General features: G+C 37.6%; 1 protein-coding gene across 1 annotated transcript; it reads right to left on the bottom strand.

The window, feature by feature from the left end:
* Positions 1 to 3822: 3822 nt before the first annotated feature.
* muc13b (mucin 13b, cell surface associated) lies at positions 3823 to 19963 on the bottom strand. Its single transcript, XM_049465059.1, has 14 exons — positions 19746 to 19963; positions 16568 to 17661; positions 12781 to 16531; positions 12184 to 12216; positions 11971 to 12090; positions 11214 to 11320; positions 11036 to 11100; positions 9382 to 9503; positions 9130 to 9258; positions 8974 to 9019; positions 8793 to 8830; positions 7455 to 7545; positions 5159 to 5342; positions 3823 to 5077 (listed from the first exon to the last, which is right to left on the bottom strand). The coding sequence occupies exons 1-14, from the start codon at positions 19819 to 19821 to the stop codon at positions 4673 to 4675; spliced, it is 6261 nt and encodes a 2086-aa protein (XP_049321016.1). The 5' UTR covers positions 19822 to 19963; the 3' UTR covers positions 3823 to 4672.
* Between the last annotated feature and the right edge of the window lie 254 nt (positions 19964 to 20217).

Here is a 20217-nt window from a genome sequence, read left to right on the forward strand (position 1 = left end):
AAAATAGTAGGGTGCATGGTAGACATGTCACTAGGAAGTGACCCATTTGAGAAGCGCCTCAACCAGCAGGACAGAATAAAATTAAACCTAAAAACCATCATTTCCATTTCTGAATCGCTAAACTGAATAACTAAAACGTTTCTAAGGACAAGGTGAAATGAGAGACAAGCTTATTGCGAGTATTTAAAAGCTAAAAAAGAAATGAGTAACAATTTCCAAAACTCAATACACCCAGCTTGGGGTTATTACCTGCTAGGTTCTGTGCTGCTCCTGTTTTTGCTGCTGCTAAAAGCCAAAGGATGAAGACCTGCTTCATCAGTTCCATAATGATAGTCCTTAATTATGAAATAATGTGATGTACGAGGGGAGAGAACTCAGCATGAGCTCTCTCCAGTGCCCCTCTCTGTAATCAAACACCTGTTGAACAATCTTAAGGTTTTATCTGAAGGTGACAGGGTTTGATTTATACAACCATATAGCACTGGGTGAGGTGTGTCTTCTTGGTAAATTGAAACCTTACCTCCATATCATAAACTTTAGTGCTAAACTAACAGTAATGCTCTTTTCATTAACATGTTCATTATTTTTACACACATTAACAACTTTTATTTAATATTAATTAACTTTTACTTCACTACATATTTTCACTGAGTTTAATACATTCTTTATGCGCTGCAATGTTGCAATTATAAAAATGTTAGAAATCATTCCAAACCCACATCATTACTGAAGTCAGGGCGGTAGACGCTCTGCAGTATCACCGGGTTTGGTGAAGCTCCTCATCATTCAGTGAATCAAGTGATCAAGCTGATCTTATAAAAAGACCTTGTTGCTCCTACTCTGCCTTTTACTCTGAGAAATTTCCACTGCTTTCTGTAATAACTACACTAACGACACAGCACTTTTCTTTTACTTTCAGGACTTGAGATGTACCTTTTATAATAAACTACTTGCAATACAAAAAAATAAGAATTACTGAAGTCTGTGTCTCTAGTACTTTATACATGTCTGATTATTTGTACTGAATTTTATTTGTATTTGAGTCTTATCAGATCAGGTGTTGCTGTCTGTTCTGTGCTCTTTTAGCACAGCAATTGGGTAGATAAATAAATTGTAATAAGGACTGAAACAGTTAGCTTTTAGACAAGCAGACAGCTAGCACTTGCGCACTTTACATCACAGTGCTATTGTTACATAATTACTTCTACTAAATAATAATAAGAATAGTGTTATCATAAGATTTATAGACCAAGCTGCAATTAATCAACTTAATTTATGACAGTAAACAGTGTTATCAGTTTGTTGGCTGAGTATGATGCGTACAAAGCATAGATTGTATGTGTATTGTGTAGGCTAGAGTGCTACTTGAGTGAGGTTTATATGGGCAGGTGGAGTATTATAACCTTTTTACACCCAAAAAAGGGAAAAAAAATCCATATTTTCCAAAAGGTTAACAGATTAATCTGTTTTTTCTTTTAATGGACAATTCTGCAAAATGACAGGATATATTCTGTGTTTGTACTGTGGGGGATGAGTTCATCTGACTGAGTCTTGATTCCTCTTAAGGTCTCTTCCTCTGAATGTAAGGGAGTCCTTGCCACTGTTGGCAACATAATAATAGGCCTCTTTGTGGTGCTGCTCATAAGAGGCGTGGACCTGTTTTTCTCTGTAAAGCTGCTTTGCGCTATATAAATACAATTGAATTAAATTGAATTCTGTTAATTAAAAAAACGTTTCATAGTTTTATGGTTGTATCTTTGAATATAATCTCAAGTATGTTTCCTTAGAACAGTAGAATTTAGAACAGTAAGGAATTATTTTGTACCTCAAACAGTGTATCCCCTGGCTTTTTATATATTATGATAATGATTCTCTGTGGATTTAGCAGCTTTAATTAAAATAGAAAAAATATATTATATTTATTTTTATTAAATAGTTTTGGTTTGTTTGTCTGAATGACTACAGAATTAATTTACAATGTATGAAAAAATAAAAGAATATAAACATTTAATGAGAAGATGTTTCCACTGTATACTGTTGTATTTTTGGACAGGCTTATCTCCCCTCATTGGAAATTAAATTAAAGTTTGTGCTTAGGCATCTTACCTTTTTTAACATTCAGGACTGACCAGAGGTTTTAAACAAAACTAGCAGTAAGCTCCAAAGCTGAGCTTGTATGAGCAAATCATTGAATTTGGAGCATAGGGAGGTCTTTTTGCCATTCCCTTCAATAAATCAATGCAGCATTTCTAATTGAGAACCACAACATTCTCTTTACAGACCCGCCGCTAGGTGGCGCACTTCTAAAACTACAGCACATCTTGAAACTGCTTATCTAGGACTGCAGCTGACAGGCTCTCCGGCTCTGCAGATGAATGATGTTGAACAGCATCCACAACTGTGCACTGCAACATTTTGTGTCTGGTAGGTCGAAAAGTTTATTAATCGTCTAGGTCAGATTAATTGAACTCTTGGTGTAATTTTGAGGCCAGCCAAATGTAGTCTATATACACTGATTCATATGTGTAGAACTTTAAAGAAGTACACTTCAGCTCTCTATCAGCATATCATATTTTTATAGTCACATTTTAATATGTTTATAAAATCTTGAGTTTAATGAGTGGAAAATGTAAAACAAGAAAAGGATGCCATGCTTAGCACAAGATTCCTTGATTACAGTAAATTAACCTTTGCTGTTACAGGTGTAAACACTTGAACATAAATAAAATAATAGGTATTCAATCAAGCCTGTTGCTAGCAATTTGTATGAATCGCTGTGGAAACTAATGTAATTAATTATCTAATTAAGTGTTCTTCACATCCTCGCTTAGCTCAATTTGGGCTGGCATTAACTCGCTTAGTTTTTGTTTTACCCCTTGTATTGGTTTTAATGCTCCTAAGATTATAAAACTAAGCTGGTTTCCACTGTTTTTACTGCACAGCTTACAGTTACAATATAATATGATGCCCTGGTGATGTTACTAATAGTAAACACAACTGATTGAAAACAACTAACAGGGCTATGTTACAGCTCTGGTTTGGTTATGCCAAAGTTTATTTTTAAGGAAGACACAGGATCACAGTTTGTTATTTTCATGTACAAAGTTTAATTATTGTTAATTTTCTTCTTATATTCTTCAACTACTTTAAGAACCAAACATTAGTTTAGTCCAACTTTATTTTAGTAGAACATTTAGACCTATATTTAATATTCATTGCTTCCTTTCAGTTCTTCCTACATATGCTCCCACTGATAAACAAGATACAGAGTGTGAACATGCATGTTATGAATAACTGAATGTGTACATATTAGATGCAGGAAATCTTGTGATATATTGTATCGTTTTTGTTCGTGATACATTTTCAACACATGGTGTCAAATATCAATATTTTTATTGAAGCATAAGAGCTCTAAACTCCATAAGAATCTCCCCTCAGTTTGATTTACCTAATGAAGTTACTTCTTCATTACTTTATGTTGTGGCACAAATCAAATGAATAAGGTAAACCTGCGGTGAAAAATATTGGTTGTCAAATTCTGTGAAACTGACACCAATCCAGAAACAAATCCAGTTTATCCTCTTTAGTATCACAGGTGCTGTGACTTTTCGTAGATAATTGCCTTGGTATATATTGAGTATCACAGAATGACTGTATCGTGATATCATCATTTTTATGAGCAACGTATTGTGATAATATGGTGTTGTGAAATATCCCGTGATTCCCACCCCTAGTATGCAATGAAGAGTTTCTACTAAAATTGATACTAAAGAAAAAGTGATTTGATCTGTTGAAGGATATGTAATACAAAGCACACATCAGTATTTCTTTAGTTTCATAATTTATTCAAAGCTCATCTCTTCCACAAAATTCAAGCTTTTTAAGACATTTTACAAAGTTTACATAATGTTACAGTCAAGCTCCGCTGTGGTGTCATTGACGAGTCCACTGAAGTCTTGTTTTTATACCTAAGATCCAGTCTAGGCAATATTAAATCTTAAAAAAATACATATATAGTATAAATAAGGAAAGAAACAGTGTTCATCTTAATCTAAGCAGTTGTGATTTTTTTTAAGAAACCGCATATAAAAAATGAGAGCTACTGAAATCCCTGAACAAAACATTCATTTTATCAAGTTCACATTTTTGACATACAATCACATACATTGATCTTGCAATACTTGACATCATACATATGCTGAAATGCACAAGCATACACACACTTTTTTGTTCTACATATGTGCAAATACCTTTAAGACCAAGTGTACTTCTAGTTATTGTTAATCTGTTTCTGCAAGCACTGGTGTTTTTTTGGAATTGGAATACTGGAATTTAAAGCTAATACTTTATATCAGGGCACTTCTTAGGAATGCAAACTCCTCTATAAGCTGCAAGGTGCTACCTTTTTGAGTAAGATGATCATGGCAAAGTGTGAATGGGACATTCCATTTCCAGAGTTATGCAGTCTTTTAACATCTCTTGATTTACAGTGTCACATATGTACTGGGAGCCAGGCATTAGCTCCCACAGTGGACAGTGTGGTGAGTGGAAATGATTGTGACCAGTGGCCTCTGGTTAGAATTTTCCATGGGAACATCCAAGTGACTGTAAAGGCCTTCAGTTATGTTTAACATGTTAACATTGGGCCTACATGTGTTTATTTTGTATAGCATTAATATCTGCGGATTCTGACATCATCTGGATCATAGTTTGGGTTGCTTGTTCCTCTGGAGCTGTTACTCACTGCCCTGGCCCCATAGATATTTCCATAAGCATTTTCACTCCCATAGGTCTTCCCATTCCCATAAGCATTTCCATTTCCATAAGCATTCCCATTCCCATATGCTCTCCCACTCCCATATGCACTTCCATTCCCATAGGCATTTCCACTCCCGTAAGCATTCCCACTCCCATAAGCACTCCCATTCCCATAGGCATTCCCATTCCTATAAGCATTCCGATCCTCATAAGCATTTCCATTGCTATATCCATTCCCACTGGCATTTCCATTCCTGGATGGAGTTCGAGTCCTATATCGTCCCAAGTCGTCACTATAGGAGTAATTGTATCTCCCCATCTATAAAGGAAATTCTGTACTTTAGCAAAGTGTACAAATAATACTAAAACCTATAGAGGCAATAATGAACAGCCGTCTTACCTCTATAGTCACTGGCGCATCTTTGGTCACCAGAGAATGCATGCTTCCACTGTTTGATGGTTCCAGATTGGCTGCTCTCCAGCTAGGACTAGATTTGGCCCGTGGGATTCTGGGAGGTTTATGGAACTCCATATCACTGAACATATCCTTATCATCTTTCGATGAGCCTCCTTTCTCTGACCATCTGAAAGGTTACATCAACTGTCATATACAAATCACGTTGATATTCTGTACTCTAGACTATGTGATTATGCCCTAATGTGAACTCTACATGGATTAACACAAATAATGGTGTTTTCAAAAAGTACCCTCTTGCATCCTGTGGCATTTAAAAACCAAAACTGATACATTTAGTCGTTTTCTGTTCATTTCTGTTCAGGACTGGGTCCTTAAGGATGTTATTAAGGAGTCAAAATATGAATATTGCTACATTCAAGCTAAGACTACTGTTCACTAAACTTTTAATGAGTAGACTGACTGATCAAGCTTAGCAAGCTTATTTAGCAGCTAAGGGTATGTTTTCTCCAAGATCACCTTGTTTTAACCACCTTGAGCACCTATTACCAGCTCAGATAATCTGAAACCAGTTACCAGCATGGAAACATTAGTTATATTGTAGTTAACTTATCTGTTCTTCATCTAATACTCAATTAAACAGAATAAATCTTTCCCTTATTTGACAAACCTTAGAGGATGGCCTGCCTTCAGGCAACACTGCTCTACATTACCAAACTAAAAAGTGATTTTTACCTATTCTAAAATTATCATGATCATCCTTAAAGCCCACAAAGTGATACAACTGCTACAGCTGTATCAGTTATATCAGCATTTTGACACTTTAACACCCTTGTAATCTAGAAGATACAGTTATGTACAGAAATAAATGCACTCAGAACTCAGAAGGTTTATGTAGCACAAAACAGGCGATTTTCAAAACCTCAAAGTGCCAAATACTTTCATCATCAAAGAAATTGGTACACTCAGAAGAATGTCAGGTTGCCATATCATTTACAAGAAAGATGCAGGTTACCAGGATCAATAAATGTTTTTAATTTTTATGCTAACATGGGCAATATTTATTGAGCTACACGTACAGATGTAAAATGGAATGGATGTTTAACACAGATAACGCAACATGCCAGGCGTTTTGGCGGGGAGATGTAAAGGTTCCTAACTGTGTCCTGTAGTAATCCATACCATGCATCTTTCATATTCTTATGCAGTTTATGCAGATATTGTGGTACACACTTTTTCAATAGAAGACAGGTAGCCATATCTGAGCATCAATGCAAGAGGCTTCAATGCAAGCTCCTGAGACGGCAGAAGTATGTGGATGAGCATTGTCTTGTTGACATAGCACACTAGAGTGTGCATTCAGATAAAGGTATGGCCACTGGATGTAGGACCTTATTAACGTAACATTGGGATGTTAAACTGCATGTAATAAAGATCAATGGTGATCTGGCATTGTACACCTCCCACCCCATAGCACAAGGCCTTATGGTTGTGTAACACACATCAACAAATTTTTTATCTTGGAGCTGGCCAAAGTGCATCCACACATGGACATGTTGTCATCTCCACCACGACAAAAGCAAGACTCTAAAAACGAAGATGAAGATGATCTGCTGCTATCTTAAGTCACACCATCATTGTCTGGCATGATGCCTTTGTAGTCTTTGGTGATGTTGACGTGGTGTTAAGGGCAGTTATCTTAATGGTCTGCATGCGTGCAGTCCTGCATTATGCGGCCAGCTGCTAATGGGGCTGGCACTAAAAGGATGACTCGTGGATGGCATTACTGCTCTCTTAATGTCCACAATCACTCGATGATCAGTCAATCAGTTGGATCACTCCGCTCAAGTTAGGCTCTCTCTCTTGACGCTCTGGTGCGTACCTTTTTCTATCTCCTGCCACTAACAGAGGGCTGGCAACATAAATGTTGATAGGACCATTCCAATTAATTTTAAACTATTCTTTAAAGGCATTACTTGAAAATCAGTATCAGATAAGACTCCTTTATTTCGAATAATGCACGACCAAGCATGAAATTGAAAGAATTTATATGTCTGACAATTTCATAACTACCCACCAGGCTTCAATCTTTTCAGTCGATTCCTTCTGGGTGATCCTATTTTTTTGATGATGATTGGCCACTAAAGGCCATATAGGCCACTAAATCTGTCCATGTTTTACCTCTGGGTTGCAGTGCATAAATATCTTACTATAAGTCTGTGGTCTATGAGGTCTATAGTGTTTTATATATTTTATGTGTGATGGAATGAAGCGGCCTCACCTTAAACTCTGCGTAACTATGAAAGCCACAATGGCAACAAGTAACACCGTGCCCAGAACAGTTGAGACAATGACCACAGCCAAGAGATATGCTGTGAAGAGAGAAGATAGAGGGTCATCCAGAGACACCTGTCACACACATTAAATGCTGAGACATGTTTGTTCATCTATCAGTAAATTTAAGAAAGCTCTTTGGGTTATTTGGGAAGGAAACATTTTAACATTTCAATGCAACCAGATGTTTAAAATACACATTTGAAATATTTGCATACGTTTCAGTTATACTAATTATGAAATTATAATACCTTAAGCAATCCACCTCATTTCAGGGCACAGTAATGTTTGGAACAGAACAATTGTAGGTACATTAAAGCAGTTAGGTTTAGTGATTTGTTGCACTTTTGCATGAAATGATTTGAAGTTTGCAATCAAGTACATTTTTCAGCATCTAGAACATATGCTCAATTGAATTGAGATCTGTTGACTGGCTAGCCCATTTAAGAACTTACTTTTGATTAGGTGACACTTATTGAGTTTAGAGGCATTTACTGGAAATTTCTTTCTATAATACATATACATTTTGTAAAATTAATTGTACTACAGCTTTCAGCATTTACATTATCAATGATGGTACCTGTGGCAGTACCTGTGGCAGCCATACATTCCCAAGCCATGAAATCTCACCACCATGTTGTGCATTTTTTTTGTTATTCTTTTCGTCTTTTTGTCTATTCTTGGTCTCATCTGTCCACAAGATATTTTTCTTGAATTTTGCAGGTTCATGAATTTCGTAGCTGGTTGTCTCCAACAAATAGACAACTAGAGACTAATCTGGTCAGATTGAAATTGAAGAGTTTTCTTTAGCAAAGTGAAGATTGTTCTGCCATCAGCAGTGGAGGTCTTCCTTAGCCTACCAGTCCCTTTGTGATTAATGTGCCCTTTACCTTCTTAATGATATTTCACACAATATATTTTGATTATCACAAATTAGCATCGTAGCAGCTTCTTTGACTTGTAATGGTCATAGTCTTGTCCTCACAATGATTAGTGACAACTAAAGACCCCAAAAGTTCTTGAAATTTTTTTTTTACTATAATGAAGCAATGGAACACACTTAAGTAGTCATAAACACATCAAGCGGAATGTCAAAAACATTGTGGTGCCTTGAAATGAGGCGAACTAACAAAAATGTTGCGTGAGAAATTCAACACAGTGAGAAAAATGAACCCTTAGAAATCCCAGGCTTATTAGTGCCTAAACTGTTGTATATAATATCTGTTATTCCTAAGTTACTAAAGTGAAGTATACAACTATAAAAAATAAAGTTAACATTACTTACATTCATTACAGTTGAAACCAGTATAACCAAAAGGACATCTGGAAAAACATACAAGTATCATAAGCTACAGTATAAACTTTGTGCACAAAACACCAGTATCATTAAAGCTTTCAGATCAGTATCCAAAATATTCTGACAGTTCCCATGTGTACCCACATGTACTTCACAAGCAAATACTTACGCTTCACAGTAGTCTGAGTCCACTGCTTTCTCACCACTGAGACAGGCTACAGAAAGAAAGCAAAAAAAAGGAATGTTTCCATGGCAGGTGAGGACACCCATACCAGTGAGTGCACTTAAACACACAAAAAGCACATAAAAAATAATAATAACTTACCAAAGCATGACCGATTTGTTGATATTGATTTTATATGTCCTTCGAGGCAAGTGCAACTGTAAAGACCATCTCTTTTGTCGCAAGTTGTGGTCCTGTTCTCACAGTATCCAGTAACGCATAAACTCTTTACTAAGGTGGAACCATATGAGTGAGATTTAAGCAGGATGTACTTTTCTAAAGCAAAGACAGCTTTGGTAAATATTCTAATATTTTTATGCAATTAATTTATAAAAGCAAAGTATAAGTACATACAATCAACACTGGCTGGGATGTTGTTAACAGTCACGTTTTTCAATGCCTCTGTTATTGTGTCTTCAGAAACATCTGCCAAAACTTCAAAAAAGTTCATCACGTCTGCGATCACACTGCCCCTCCTGTGCAAAACACAACAGAACAGTGATAGGGAAGAACATTCATTTTAGTTTTATCATGGCATAATGGCGCAATCAAAGAATTGATCCCCAGTCAGTAATTGTCCTCTCATAAGGGTGTGCATTTAACTAACTGAAGAGTGTTACCCACTCGCTTCCTTTTGGGTTCATAAAACCTGGTTCTCATAGCAAATCGTCTCACCATAACTATACTGTAAAACGTTTTCTTTTAAATATTACAGTTAATCACTGGCAAAAAAGTTGTCAGGAAAGGATTGTGAAATTACAGCAATTCAATGTGAAGGAAATTACAGCATATTACTGAATAATAAAAAGAGTGGATTTTTTAAATCATTACCAACAAATGACTATAAAATTGCTACTAATATATTACTGTAAATTTACAATGCTAGAATTACACTATAAATTAACAGTTACAATACTGGAAGCAGAGACATCAACAGTTATTTCACAGTGTGCCTATTGTAATTGTATTTTTTTTGTATTTTAACAGTATTTATATTAAATTACAGTAAATTAACTGTTTTATGGTCAGTTTGCATCTGACCAAAATGATGCAGCTACATAATGGCATCATAATGGTTGTGTCTCCCCACCTCTAGTTCTGCATCATTGTGTAGCGTTGCCTACCAGGCTACCTTTTCTTGTGTATTCAGTTAGTACTTGAGTGAGTGAGTAAAGGAATGTTCTATGGCTATGGCTTTAATATGACTAACTATTACTTATTAACTGGAGATTAACTGGTGTTTTTATTCTCAGTTTGCAGTAAAAAAAATGTAACTTGTTCTTATGGCCTACAACATTGTAGACAGTGAGTCAACCATTAGATAACATATACCTGAATAACCAAGGGAAGGTGAAATAAGGTTGGGTGGATATGCCTGTTATGCAAACAAAGAATAACAGCCAATAGAAAAGAATACCTTCTGTGTAATGTGTTAAGAAATGTTAGATACATTTTTTTATTATATCTCAACTGCTCAATTTTGATCATGTTCATTAAAAACATGGGGTAAACTCTTCCAATTAAGAAAACCAAAACAAATTGTTGCTTTAAATGTTTTGAGTACATTCTATTGGTACATTTGCATACTATAATTGGGTAACATTTAAAAAGCTTTTGCATATGAGATGTTTATTATTTCTTTTTAGTACATAAGGTTTACAGTGTTTAGTTACATTTAATACTGTATTTTGCTGTTTAATTATAATTATTTAACTTATTGTTTACCATTTACATTATTAATTTACATGCAAGGTATGATTATTTATCAGTATTTTAGCATTTACAATACTTAGCTCTGACATGTTTATGTGTGAGTAAAGTGAATCAAGATGGTTATACAATAATTTTGAAATATTGGATCTGGCCCATTTTGCAGTACTTTTTTACTAATGCCAGATTTTCTTTTGAGGTTATCAGTTCCATGTATCAAGTCATTATTATGTCAGTTAACCTAGATAAATTCCATTTCCATTCTAGGGCAACTTTAAAAGTGAGTAGTAGTACATACCTTAGACTTAAAACTACAGATCCAATATACCCTGACTGGAAATTTTCACTGAAACTTTCATTGATCTGTAAAAATGAAGAAATTACAGGAACTCATGTTAACTGTAGCAGATGTTGAATGAATAAAGCAGAGTTTTAAAAGAATGAAGGTTAAAGTAGTTCAATTAGAAAGGTCTTACCCCTTTAATTATTAGATCGGCTGTTTCTCTGAATTCTTTAGATGAGCGGTTTAACATATCCTCTTTAAAATCCATATTAAATTTTAAATCACTGGGGAAAGTCTTTGCTGCAAATGAGAAAACAAAAGGATTGTGAATATAAGAAATGTAAGTATATTTTGGCAAGGTCATGAGAACAGGCGATGATGGATAATAGGGCAGCAAACACTGGGGATTTCAGCAGAGTCCAGAGCAAAGGGTATAATAACTAAGTTTGGATCTCCAGAACCTAATATTTATATGTAAAAAAAAACAGTACTTGTCTTGTCCAACGTCCAGTCTGGTTTATATGATTTCCGTGTCCCCATCACTTCTAGCCTTGAACCACTTAATTTAACAACCTGGCAGCAATTTTGTAAATTCTTAAATTATAAACATTTGTGTGCCACGGAATAAGCTTAACTTTAACCCTTTACACTTATAGTCCTCATAAACTATGAATATATGAGTGTAAAGTTGATTCAGAACAAGAGTAGGCATAATAGGCAGGGTGTGACGCCTGTATGTGTATGTGTTCTTCTCTCATCACATTACAACACAATGTCGCTGCGGATGCTGAAGAACTTTGTATAACACATAACTCACAAACTTAAAAAAACATACACTGAACCAGAATGATTTAAAATGATTACATATCTATTTTTCCATTGTTTAGCATAGACCACACACAAATACAAACTCAGACATTCAGGAAAGGAAAAAAAACTGTACAATTTACCAAGAGAACAGGTATTTAGCTCTTCACTGTAGACTAATCCTGAGCGACACAAACACATGCGGCCTTCAAATCGTTCCTCACAGGTGCTTTCTGGCGGGCAGGGCTTCAATGTACAGAAACCTGCAGGATATATGAACATGAGAAAAAGACAATGTTTTACTCTGATAAAATAAATTCTCTCTGATAGCTACAGGTGTTCAGTCTATGCCATACCTGGTTTTCTAGTGGTTGAAGTCATTGCTGTGTCTTCAGATTTGAAAAAAGATCCATCAGCAGATTGAGAAGAAGAAGGGAAACAGAAAAAGGGGAAAGATTTATATGTTAACAGGGACACAATTTGTAAAGAAAAAGTGTGAACACTTTATATAAAGGCTAAGTAATAATGATTAATTGTGTTATTAATGAGGCATTGTTTGCCCAGTGTAATGTAAGTCAACACATTTTAAATGCAGCATTCAGTAAAATGTATGTGATATTAAGATTCTTAATGACCAGTAAACACATACACAAGTGGTTAATTTAAAATCAGTTACTTATTAGAAAATGATTTATGCATTAACTTATGGCCCTTTATGTATCGTTTAACCAAAAATGTATCATGTTACCATGTCTCATGTATAAGTGTTTCATGTATAAGATATATTTAGTTGTTCATGATTAGCACTATAAATTAGTCCAGCAAGTATAATTATCCTAAAAATTAAATCACTAAGATAGACTGAGATTAGGATGAGGCATGTAAAATGTTCTGTGTAATGACATTGAGTGGGCTCTACAGCATTTTTTTTACTTATTAGAAGTCAATCTGACCTTCGGTTGATGTAGTAGGGGCTTCTGTAGTGCCAGTAGGGTCATCAGTTGAGCCAGTAGGCGCATTAGTTGTGTCAGTAGAGGCATCAGTTGAACCAGTAGATGCATCAGTAGGAGCTTCCGTTGGGTTAGTAGAGGAATCAGTAGGATCAGTAGAGACTACGGTAGGGGCTTCAGATGTGTCAGTAGGATCAGTAGAGAATACGGTAGGGGCTTCAGTTGTGTCAGTAGGATCAGTAGAGACTACGGTAGGGGCTTCAGTTGTGTCAGTAGGATCAGTAGAGACTACGGTAGGGGCTTCAGTTGTGTCAGTAGGATCAGTAGAGACTACGGTAGGGGCTTCAGTTGTGTCAGTAGAATCAGTAGAGACTACGGTAGGGGCTTCAGTTGTGTCAGTAGGATCAGTGGAGACTACGGTAGGAGTTTCAGTTGTGTCAGTTGAATCAGTAGTGGCTTCAGTTGTATCAGTAGGATCAGTAGAGGCTTCGGTAGGAGTTTCAGTTGTGTCAGTTGAATCAGTAGAGGCTTCGGTAGGGGTTTCAGTTGTGTCAGTTGAATCAGTAGAGGCTTCGGTAGGGGTTTCAGTTGTGTCAGTTGAATCAGTAGAGGCTTCGGTAGGGGTTTCAGTTGTGTCAGTTGAATCAGTAGAGGCTTCGGTATAGACTTCAGTTGTGTCAGTTGAATCAGTAGAGGCTTCGGTAGGGGTTTCAGTTGTGTCAGTTGAATCAGTAGAGGCTTCGGTAGGGGTTTCAGTTGTGTCAGTTGAATCAGTAGAGGCTTCGGTAGGGGTTTCAGTTGTGTCAGTTGAATCAGTAGAGGCTTCGGTAGAGACTTCAGTTGTGTCAGTTGAATCAGTAGAGGCTTCAGTTGTGTCAGTTGAATCAGTAGAGGCTTCCGTAGGGGTTTCAGTTGAATCAGTAGAGGCTTCGGTAGGGGTTTCAGTTGTGTCAGTTGAATCAGTAGAGGCTTCCGTAGGGGTTTCAGTTGTGTCAGTTGAATCAGTAGAGGCTTCGGTAGGGGTTTCAGTTGTGTCAGTTGAATCAGTAGAGGCTTCGGTAGGGGTTTCAGTTGTGTCAGTTGAATCAGTAGAGGCTTCGGTAGGGGTTTCAGTTGTGTCAGTTGAATCAGTAGAGGCTTCGGTAGAGACTTCAGTTGTGTCAGTTGAATCAGTAGAGGCTTCAGTTGTGTCAGTTGAATCGGTAGAGGCTATGGTAGTGGCTTCAGTTGTGTCAGTTGAATCAGTAGAGGCTTCGGTAGGGGTTTCAGTTGTGTCAGTTGAATCAGTAGAGGCTTCAGTAGGGGTTTCAGTTGTGTCAGTTGAATCAGTAGAGGCTTCGGTAGGGGTTTCAGTTGTGTCAGTTGAATCAGTAGAGGCTTCGGTAGAGACTTCAGTTGTGTCAGTTGAATCAGTAGAGGCTTCAGTTGTGTCAGTTGAATCAGTAGAGGCTTCCGTAGGGGTTTCAGTTGAATCAGTAGAGGCTTCGGTAGGGGTTTCAGTTGTGTCAGTTGAATCAGTAGAGGCTTCCGTAGGGGTTTCAGTTGTGTCAGTTGAATCAGTAGAGGCTTCGGTAGGGGTTTCAGTTGTGTCAGTTGAATCAGTAGAGGCTTCGGTAGGGGTTTCAGTTGTGTCAGTTGAATCAGTAGAGGCTTCGGTAGGGGTTTCAGTTGTGTCAGTTGAATCAGTAGAGGCTTCGGTAGAGACTTCAGTTGTGTCAGTTGAATCAGTAGAGGCTTCAGTTGTGTCAGTTGAATCGGTAGAGGCTATGGTAGTGGCTTCAGTTGTGTCAGTTGAATCAGTAGAGGCTTCGGTAGGGGTTTCAGTTGTGTCAGTTGAATCAGTAGAGGCTTCAGTAGGGGTTTCAGTTGTGTCAGTTGAATCAGTAGAGGCTTCGGTAGGGGTTTCAGTTGTGTCAGTTGAATCAGTAGAGGCTTCGGTAGGGGTTTCAGTTGTGTCAGTTGAATCAGTAGAGGCTTCAGTAGGGGTTTCAGTTGTGTCAGTTGAATCAGTAGAGGCTTCGGTAGAGACTTCAGTTGTGTCAGTTGAATCAGTAGAGGCTTCGGTAGGGGTTTCAGTTGTGTCAGTTGAATCAGTAGAGGCTTCAGTAGGGGTTTCAGTTGTGTCAGTTGAATCAGTAGAGGCTTCAGTTGTGTCAGTTGAATCAGTAGAGGCTTCGGTAGAGGCTTCAGTTGTGTCAGTTGAATCAGTAGAGGCTTCGGTAGAGGCTTCAGTTGTGTCAGTTGAATCAGTAGAGGCTTCAGTAGGGGTTTCAGTTGTGTCAGTTGAATCAGTAGAGGCTTCAGTTGTGTCAGTTGAATCAGTAGAGGCTTCGGTAGAGGCTTCAGTTGTGTCAGTTGAATCAGTAGAGGCTTCGGTAGAGGCTTCAGTTGTGTCAGTTGAATCAGTAGAGGCTATGGTAGTGGCTTCAGTTGTGTCAGTTGAATCAGTAGAGGCTATGGTAGTGGCTTCAGTTGTGTCAGTTGAATCAGTAGAGGCTTCGGTAGAGACTTCAGTTGTGTCAGTTGAATCAGTAGAGATTTCAGTTGTGTCAGTTGAATCAGTAGAGGCTTCGGTAGGGGGTTCAGTTGTGTCAGTTGAATCAGTAGAGGCTTCAGTTGTGTCAGTTGAATCGGTAGAGGCTATGGTAGTGGCTTCAGTTGTGTCAGTTGAATCAGTAGAGGCTTCGGTAGGGGTTTCCGTTGTGTCAGTTGAATCAGTAGAGGCTTCAGTAGAGACTTCAGTTGTGTCAGTTGAATCAGTAGAGACTTCAGTTGTGTCAGTCGAATCAGTAGAGGCTTCGGTAGGGGGTTCAGTTGTGTCAGTTGAATCAGTAGAGGCTTCAGTAGGGGTTTCAGTTGTGTCAGTTGAATCAGTAGAAGCTTCAGTAGGGGTTTCAGTTGTGTCAGTTGAATCAGTAGAGGCATCGGTAGGGGGTTCAGTTGTGTCAGTTGAATCAGTAGAGGCTTCAGTAGGGGTTTCAGTTGTGTCAGTTGAATCAGTAGAGGCTTCAGTTGTGTCAGTTGAATCAGTAGAGGCTTCGGTAGAGGCTTCAGTTGTGTCAGTTGAATCAGTAGAGGCTTCGGTAGAGGCTTCAGTTGTGTCAGTTGAATCAGTAGAGGCTATGGTAGTGGCTTCAGTTGTGTCAGTTGAATCAGTAGAGGCTTCGGTAGGGGTTTCAGTTGTGTCAGTTGAATCAGTAGAGGCTTCGGTAGAGACTTCAGTTGTGTCAGTTGAATCAGTAGAGACTTCAGTTGTGTCAGTTGAATCAGTAGAGGCTTCAGTAGGGGTTTCAGTTGTGTCAGTTGAATCAGTATAGGCTTCGGTAGGGGTTTCAGTTGTGTCAGTTGAATCAGTAGAGGCTTCGGTAGGGGGTTCAGTTGTGTCAGTTGAATCAGTAGAGGCTTCAGTTGTGTCAGTTGAATCAGTAGAGGCTATGGTAGTGGCTTCAGTTGTGTCAGTTGAATCAGTAGAGGCTTCGGTAGGGGTTTCAGTTGTGTCAGTTGAATCAGTAGAGGCTTCGGTAGAGACTTCAGTTGTGTCAGTTGAATCAGTAGAGACTTCAGTTGTGTCAGTCGAATCAGTAGAGGCTTCGGTAGGGGTTTCAGTTGTGTCAGTTGAATCAGTATAGGCTTCGGTAGGGGGTTCAGTTGTGTCAGTTGAATCAGTAGAAGCTTCAGTAGAGGCTTCAGTTGTGTCAGTTGTGTCAGTAGAGGCTTCGGTAGTGGCTTCAGTTGTGTCAGTTGAATCAGTAGAGGCTTCAGTTGTGTCAGTTGAATCAGTAGAGGCTTCAGTTGTGTCAGTAGAGGCTTCGGTAGGGGTTTCAGTTGTGTCAGTTGAATCAGTAGAGGCTTCAGTAGGGGTTTCAGTTGTGTCAGTTGAATCAGTAGAGGCTTCGGTAGTGGCTTCAGTTGTGTCAGTTGAATCAGTAGAGGCTTCAGTAGAGGCTTCAGTTGTGTCAGTTGTGTCAGTAGAGGCTTCGGTAGTGGCTTCAGTTGTGTCAGTTGAATCAGTAGAGGCTTCGGTAGAGACTTTAGTTGTGTCAGTTGAATCAGTAGAGGCTTCAGTTGTGGCAGTTGAATCAGTAGAGGCTTCGGTAGAGGCTTCAGTTGTGTCAGTTGAATCAGTAGAGGCTACGGTAGGGGGTTCAGTTGTGTCAGTTGAATCAGTAGAAGCTTCAGTAGAGGCTTCAGTTGTGTCAGTTGTGTCAGTAGAGGCTTCGGTAGTGGCTTCAGTTGTGTCAGTTGAATCAGTAGAGGCATCGGTAGGGGGTTCAGTTGTGTCAGTTGAATCAGTAGAGGCTTCAGTTGTGTCAGTTGAATCAGTAGAGGCTTCAGTTGTGTCAGTTGTGTCAGTAGAGGCTTCGGTAGGGGTTTCAGTTGTGTCAGTTGAATCAGTAGAGGCTTCAGTAGGGGTTTCAGTTGTGTCAGTTGAATCAGTAGAGGCTTCGGTAGGGGTTTCAGTTGTGTCAGTTGAATCAGTAGAGGCTTCAGTAGAGGCTTCAGTTGTGTCAGTTGTGTCAGTAGAGGCTTCGGTAGTGGCTTCAGTTGTGTCAGTTGAATCAGTAGAGGCTTCGGTAGAGGCTTTAGTTGTGTCAGTTGAATCAGTAGAGGCTTCAGTTGTGTCAGTTGAATCAGTAGAGGCTTCGGTAGAGGCTTCAGTTGTGTCAGTTGAATCAGTAGAGGCTACGGTAGTGGCTTCAGTTGTGTCAGTTGAATCAGTAGAGGCTTCGGTAGAGGCTTCAGTTGTGTCAGTTGAATCAGTAGAGGCTTCGGTAGAGGCTTCAGTTTTGTCAGTTGAATCAGTAGAGGCTATAGTAGTGGCTTCAGTTATGTCAGCTGAATCAGTAGAGGCTATGGTAGTGGCCTCAGTTGTGTCAGTAGGGGCTAGAATAAAAATCTACAATTACAATCACCTAATGACACGCAAGATAAAACAAATTACCTAATTCCTATAAATATATATATATATATATATATATATATATATATATATATATATATATATATATAATTTCAAAATGTCTATTTATATTTCCAGTGACTTTCAGTAAACAGTAAAAATAGTTTCCTTCTCATGTAAAATGTAAACAAAAGGTTTTTGAGTTTTTATAATATATATATATATATATATATATATATATATATATATATATATATATATATAATATATATATATATATATATATATATATATATATATATATATAAGTTGTTTGTAATACATAACTGCTTTGAATATATACAATGCAATAATAATTGTTGCTACTACTGCTTTTAATTCCTTCACATGTAACTGTGAAATGTGCCAAATTCTGAAAACTGTTTTGTGTTACAAGAATTATATTTACATATTGTATGTATCCTTCTGAAGTTGGATGCCAGTACTCAGTCCAGTAATCACCTGGTTTAATTTTTTTAACCTCCATATGATTTGATTTACTGCCACTATACAGAATAAAAGCTAGCAAGATGTTTGTGACCCTCGCTAACTACCAGTAAGACCTGGTCACTGTAATATAAGGCAGTATGGAGCAATACAAATGCAAATTTCCTGCTTCCTGGTCCACCCTTTTTGGAATTTTCACCAAGGTAAAAGCGTCTAGCATTCCCAAACTGTGTAAAAGGAGGTAAAAATCAGAAAGAGACTATTTATGCAATAAGGACTTTAGAATTTTATAACATATCAACAAAGCCTGAACAGCACACTATAATGACACTGCTGTTCATCAAGCTTAATGAGAAAGTAAGGTTAATGGTTAACTATAATTGCATTAATCAGTAAGCGATTGATGTTGATTGCCACATTATGGATTATATAATTGTAACTGACACACTTTTCACTTACTTACTGATGCTCTCTGGGGTTAGGGTGGGGTTCTTTTGTGAAGGGAGCTTTTTTTTTTTTTCAGTTCAAAAGACAGAATTGACTAGGCACAGACAAAAAACCTGGAACAAAGGCAAATCTCCTCAAAGAGGTCATCCTAATAAAAATGAACAGTGTAAAAGACCTAGACATCCCCCTAAAAAACAGCAGGCCTTCTGTGCATCACATAAGGTCAGCACATAAGGCTAGCACATGCCTCCAGCTCTGATTTATTAATATTGGATTGTTTAAATATGAGCAGATGATATCGAAAATGAACAGTACAGTAAATTGTTATTGATAATGATAAGTGATGATGTAGACTATTAAGCAAAAAAGGTGAGTATGTAAACGTCCCTGTTTTACTCCATAACATTAGCAGTAGGCTTTGTTTGGCTGACCATGTGTTATTTTGTTATTTTCTTAAACTAGTAAAATAATTCCAATATTGTTACGTATAACTGAATTGAACTGAATTAAAATGAGTCAAAGGTGTACCCATAACAATGTAAGTAACATACTTGATGGCCAATAAATAACACTGCCTGACCAAAAAAAGTCACCACCAAAAAAACATCACACATACTAATATTTGGTTGTTCTTTAGTATAACAATGTTCAAGTAAATTTTTTTGATACAAAGACACTCAACTTTAAAGACAAAAAACTGTCAGTTTAGTAATATTTTGACAGTTAAAGCATAGGATATAAATTATTATTGTGATCTATTTTAAAATGTGCTTTCCATTTCTGGGGGAAATATGCCATTTTTAAAGAAAATCACAAATCACAGTTACTGTAATCACTAGAATAAGACAAAATAAAGCAGAAAAATACACTCATTCAAATATTTACTCTGTTCTTAAACTTATACCTATTCCAGTTTTATGTGTTGATGCTACATCAAGCAGCTAGCTCGTTATCTAACGGTACGTAATAGTGTTAGTTTTAAGCTGTAACACCTGCTAAGATAACTGTGAGAGTAAATTGTGGCTGTCTGCTCTCACAAATACAACTCTAAACATTTCAATCCAGTCTAACACTTTTAAAAACAGAGTTTTACTCCAATCTAACACCTTTAAAAGGATGAAAAAAAAACACTCACTAGTATCTGTTGCATTCAGCCCCACCGCAGCTCCTCCCAGCAAACACAGGATGAAGATCTGTTTCATTAAAGCCATTATGGTAGTCCTTGGTGTAAGAAGTTAAATGAAGTGATGTTTGAGGCGAGAGAAGACTTAGCCTTCATGCTTCTCTCTCTCTATGTAATGGTTTACGTGTTTGACTCTCCACGTTTTAACCAGAGATAAGGATAAGGTCTAATTCATTGCCCACCTGTTTTCCAGGTGCACTGCTTGTAAAAGGAGTTACTAAACAATCATAGTTCAGTAGGCGGGGCTCGTCTGTTTACAAGTGGGAAATGCAATGCAGGGGGTCTGTCTGTCAGCACCTTTAGCAATATTAAATCACAATCATTTGTGAAGAACGTTTTAAAAAATATCTAAAGGCACGTTTACAGAAATAAAGTAATAAACAACACATAAGTCAATAAGCCAAAGGCAACAGTGCCAATAAAA

This window comes from Astyanax mexicanus, chromosome 15 (assembly GCF_023375975.1).
Source record: "Astyanax mexicanus isolate ESR-SI-001 chromosome 15, AstMex3_surface, whole genome shotgun sequence".
Classification (NCBI taxonomy): domain Eukaryota; kingdom Metazoa; phylum Chordata; class Actinopteri; order Characiformes; family Acestrorhamphidae; genus Astyanax; species Astyanax mexicanus.

Excerpts from the sequence above, each read along its gene's own strand:
- muc13b (XM_049465059.1), bottom strand. The coding sequence starts at position 19,821 with ATGGCTTTAATGAAACAGATCTTCATCCTGTGTTTGCTGGGAGGAGCT. Across the intron at positions 12,091-12,183 it reads TTCAACCACTAGAAAACCAG|GTTTCTGTACATTGAAGCCC; the intron begins GTATGGCATAGA and ends TATATCCTGCAG. Across the intron at positions 5,078-5,158 it reads ATGCGCCAGTGACTATAGAG|ATGGGGAGATACAATTACTC; the intron begins GTAAGACGGCTG and ends TTTCCTTTATAG.